The sequence below is a fragment of the Sturnira hondurensis genome, unplaced genomic scaffold, assembly GCF_014824575.4.
Source record: "Sturnira hondurensis isolate 20B ecotype Veracruz unplaced genomic scaffold, ASM1482457v3 Scaffold0012012, whole genome shotgun sequence".
NCBI classification, from domain to species: domain Eukaryota; kingdom Metazoa; phylum Chordata; class Mammalia; order Chiroptera; family Phyllostomidae; genus Sturnira; species Sturnira hondurensis.
The window spans coordinates 1,331,777-1,337,104 of NW_028084643.1; the positions used below are offsets into that span (position 1 = coordinate 1,331,777).

Genomic DNA, 5,328 nt, shown 5'->3' on the forward strand with positions numbered 1-5,328 from the left:
TAAATGAATTGTTATTTTTGTCATTGACACAAAATCGGAATTAAGAAACCTATGCTCTGTGTTGGATAGTAAAAAAAAGTGTTGGATAGTGAACAAAACTAGATAAATAGCACTCATCATAGAATTTATCTTAATGGGGTTTCCTTCTTTTTGGTTATACCACATATCATAGAAGCCCCACAACTGGTCTCAGCAACAGTGAAGAAGACTGGGCTATCACCACAACCACCATTCCAGAAGAACAAAGATTTATAATATAGAGGAAATCCGGTTTCAGGAAAATCGGGAACATGTATAGAATAGTGGCCCAGAGCCTGGGTTCTGGAATGAGACAAATAAGGGTTTAATCCTGGGTCTGCTCCTTATTGGCAGGGAAACCCTGGACCTACCTTCTCCAATTCTCAGTTTTAGTGGTTGCACATTAAGAGAAAAAATGTCCCGGACTTCCGCCAAGATGGAGGCGTAGGTGGAAACACTGTGCCTTCTCCCACAACCAAGTTTGAATACAAAAAGGTTTAGTAAACAAAGACACAGCCAAAGAACAGAAAATTGAACTATAAGGAAGTTGTGTTTTTAAATTTGTGACAACGAACTGTTCAACCAGACCGGTAAGAGGGGCAGAGCCAGCAGTGGAGCAGGGTCCGGTTGGAAAGATCCTCCAAAAGATCCTCCAGGCACGCAGGCAGCGCGGACCCAGTGAGGGTGGGGGGCAGACTGACTTTGGTCACACATTCTCGTGCAGATAAACCAGCAGAGTGAGCAATGAGATGGACCATGCAGGCCCCAGCGGGCAAACCCAGTGGCGGAGAGCTAACCGAGGTCGCACATTCGAGTGCAGTGGGACAGAACTCGCAGGCCCCGGTGACGGTAGCAACAGTGGCAGCTTCGGCAGCGGCAGAGTCAGGAGGTGGCAGACAAGACCGCCATTGGTCCTCTTTGACCCCGCCCCCAGGTATAGTGTCACAACCCAGCGATTGAGTTGCCCTGCACTGGTGAACACCTAGGGCTCTGCTCCTCATATGTAACAGGCACGAACAGTCCAAAATATGGCTCAAGAAGAACTCAAAGCCCCAGAGCCGATAACTATAAGCAAAAAAGAAATAGTGAACCTCTCAGATGCACAGTTCAAAATACTGGTGATCAGGATACTCACAGAAATGGTTGATTTTAGTCACAAATTAGAGGAACATATGAAGGCTAAATTAATTGAAATGAAGGGAAATGCACAGGAAACCAATAGTGACGGAAAGGAAACTGGGACTCAAATCAATGGAATGGACCAGAAAGAAGAACAAAACATCCAACCAGAAAAGAATAAAGAAACAAGAATTCAAAAAAATCAGGAGAGGCTTAGGAACCCCGAGGACATCTTTAAACATTCCAACATCCGAATTATAGGGGTACCAGAAGGAGAAAAGGAATAGCCATGAGTGGAAAACTTATTTGAACAAATAATAAAGGAGAACTTCCGCAGTCTGGCAAAGGAAATGGACTTCCAGGAAATACAGGAAGCTCAGAGAGTCCCAAAGAACATGGACCCAAGGAGGAACACACCAAGGCACATCATCATTACATTAGCCAAGATGAAAATGAAGAAGAGAATCCTAGAAGCAGCAAGAGATAAGGGGACAGTTACCTACAAAGGAGTTCCCATCAGACTGTCAGCTGATTTCTCAAAAGAGACCTTGCAGGCAAGAAGAGGCTGGAAAGAAGTAGTCCAAGTCATGAAATCCAAAGACCTACAGCCAAGATTGCTTTATCCAGCAAAACTTTCATTTAGAATGAAAGGACAGATAAAGTGCTTCTCAGATAAGGTTAAGTTCAAGAAGTTCATCATCACCAAGCCCTTATTATATGAAATGTTAAAGAGACTTATATAAGAAAAAGAAGATGGAAATATGAACAGTGAAAGGACAGCAAACTCACAGTTATCAACAACCACACCTAAAACAAAAGCAAACCTAGAGGGCAGCTAGATCAGGAGTGGAACCATAGAAATGAAGAACACATGGAGGGTTAGCAACAGGGGAGTGGGAGGAGGAGAAGGGGGGAGAAGGTACAGAAAATAGCCTAGATGATAGGTAGAAAATAGATAGGGGGGAGGGCAAGAATAGTAGGGGAAATATAGAATCTAAAGAACTTGAGACATGTGGTCATAAACTAAAGGGGGGAATGGTGGGGGAGGGGGTATGCAGAGTGAAGGGGAGTGGAAGGGGGGAATAGAACAACTGTAATGGTATAATCAATAAAATATATATAAGAAAAAGAGAAACAATGTCCCCCTCTTGGCATGGAGGTGAAGTGAACTAATGTAATGAAGCATCTGCACAGTACCTGACACCATACTGTCCAATGCATGTTGGCAGTTAGCATTATTACATGAACGTTATTGTATATTTCCAGATATTATTTAATAGCAATATAAATATTTAAATATTAATGGCATTTTAAAGATTACAATATAGTTATAATGTACTAAGGAATACTTTTTCACTACAAGAACAAATTGCCTCAGGTGGTTTACTTCTTATCTTGACTTCTAGTTTCCATTGATCAATTATTATAGATTTGTATAAAATTTCAGGTATGGTTTCCCAAGACTTTTTTTAATGTTTATTTTTAAGTACATATATATATATATATAATTTTATATCTGTTTTGAATAATGCATAAATATGATCATGACACGTCTTTATAATCTAAATTTTTTAAATCTCTTCTTTTCCCTGCTTCAGGTTTCTTACCTCCCATTCCCATGATAATCCATGTTAACAGCTTTATATGCACCATCCGTATTTTTCTGTTGATTTATATAGTTCTGCGCATACTATTCACCATATACTTATATATATATATGTAAATACAGAAGTTTTATGCTTCTTAAATTTAAAAACAGAACCATATTCTTAAGCTTTGAGGATATATTACTTTTGTCATATAACAATACTCAAAAGAGGTTTCTTCAATTCATTTGAGTATAACATGAATTCATATTTTAATGGCAGCAGATATTCCATGATTTAGATGTAACATTGTCTACTCAGAAATCCCTAACTGTTGAGCATTTATTTTGTTTCCACTTCTTTTGCCACTACAAATAATGCTAAAATAAACACCCTCACATGTCTTTATCTACTGATATGTTTATTTCTTTGGGATATATTCCCAGGAAGACTACTGAGTTGGAAGATGCACGCATTTTAATTTTCATAGATACTGGCAAATCTTTTCTTTTTAAAACATTTATTATGCTAAAGAATGGATTTTATTTTTAGTATCCCTAAAACATGAACATAGTGCATGGCATAATAATCTCACATACAATATACACTGATATTTGCACCCATAATCCTGAAAATGGTCATCTGACTTTGGGACTCCTTAAAAACTTACACTCTTGGTGACCTTTATTAAAGTTATCAACAAACAACAACAAACAAGGAGTTAACTCAGAACAACCTTAGAGTAAGAGATACCTCATCTCCTGGGATCTGGAAGCTTTCTACAAGGGGGATGCTTGAGGTGCTTCTCCATGACTGAGTCTCATGCTCACTTGTGTTTCAGGTAACACGGCTAGGGTTCCCAGTTTGAGAAAGGTTTATTCTAAAGGTGAGTTTAATATTGCAACTTTCACTGTAGTGGAAGGTGCATGGGAGGTGAGAAAATAAATCAAATTTTGCTGTAGATGAAAACTATTCTACAGCAAGTTCACCAGCTCAGCAAGGCAGAGCGAGTACAGAGGGGCTGACGTGTATAACACTCACTCACCTTATTGGGAACAAGGAACCAAACTTCTAATACCTGTTTATGGGCTGGCAACCTGGAGCAGCAGCATCAGGGACAGTAGCTCTTCAGAGTGGGTGTGAACGGACATAAAGGGCTTTATGTTGGATCTTTATGGTCTAATCTGATATTTATATAGGATGTATTCATATTCTCCTGGAAATGGTCTCCCAATCCTGAATGTGTTTCAAGCACAATTTAAAACATGCTCAAAAAATTCCTTCCGTAACAACCAGCTTTCTATGAGTTTAAATTCCACTTGAAGTCTGTTTGGACATACAAGCCAGAGCAGGAACTTATGGAAAGAAACCATTCTAAGACATCTTTTAAAATCAATCTTACTCTTTTTACTGCTCAGTTTGTTCCTTACTATGGCATTATGGCTTTGCTACTTCAAAAGCTTGCACAGCCAGAAATCCCAGTGTTATCTGAAGATCACTTGAGGTACTTTGTACAATTGGAAGCATTCTCCTCTATTCTGCTGGGGTGTTTTTGTTTTTTTCCTGAAAGTGAGGACTGTGAACCGCCAGGGCAAACACTGTTTTGTCTCATTATTCGGGAACACTTTGGAATGTGTGCTCCTGTGTAGACAGTACAGAATGCAGATGAGCAGGAGCTTCTCTCAAGAAAAGCACTTGGTTCATCCTCAGAACTTCCCATTTCTGACCTCTTTCGACCCCCAAGGTTCTCTTCTGCTGCACCCTTTTCTGGCTGTCAGCAGCCCTGGGCCCTCTTCCCAGCTAGACCCTGGACACCACAGGATTCCCCAGCAAAAAGTTCTGCGGTAGCAAGAAACACGTCCACAGTCTTGCTCTGACTCACTGTGGAAGAGGAATTTCTTCTTACTGATTCTTTCAGATACAGAAAGAATTTCACTTTGGTACCATTATGATGCAAGAGGTTTGTCTCACTCAGATCACTTTTCCAAAGATAACGTTTCATTTTGTGAATTTCCATGTACGTTAACCACAGGCCTATTTACCCCCGAAGGTGCACCTGATGGGCAAGGGCTCTCTTGTGTTCAAGGGCTGCGTAATAGCTTGTTCCTGTCCTCTACTTGAGCTTTTGAGAGGCAAGAACCGAGAGTCCCTCTGCTGTCCGACCCTTATCCTGCGTTCTCTGTGCCGTGAGCCCCAGAACATGCCTGTGTTAGTCAGAGGAAGTCTTCAGTGGATCACCATACCAGCTTGAAGGCAGACGTTGGGCATCATGAAAGCAATGAGGCAGAGGAAGACGAAGTTGGTATACAACCTCCAGGCTGAGGGCGAGGAAGATGAGCAGAGAGAGTGTGGGTCAGCCCCTTGCAGAAGCTGGTGGTGGCAGAGCGTGAAAGCCAGGCAGCAGGTCCGCCAGAGCCACCGCTGGAAAGTTGCTTGCCAGCCACCCACCGGCCTTGAACTGACAGGCATAGAACGGACCTGCTGCATTGTCAAGGAGCTCGGCCTGGCCACTGTTCCAAGCTCCATGAGCTGATGCAACCTGGAAGGCGCAAGGCTGGCAGGCCACCATAAATCCTTTTCACCAGCAGCAAGAAATGTAAAAACA

General features: G+C 41.5%; 1 protein-coding gene across 1 annotated transcript; it reads right to left on the reverse strand.

Annotated features, from left to right (window-relative positions):
- Positions 1–4,130: 4,130 nt before the first annotated feature.
- Positions 4,131–4,991, reverse strand: FAM220A (family with sequence similarity 220 member A). Its single transcript, XM_037060639.1, is given in 4 exon segments — positions 4,131–4,256; positions 4,513–4,708; positions 4,710–4,797; positions 4,967–4,991. Coding segments are annotated over 4 exon segments (435 nt in total).
- Between the last annotated feature and the right edge of the window lie 337 nt (positions 4,992–5,328).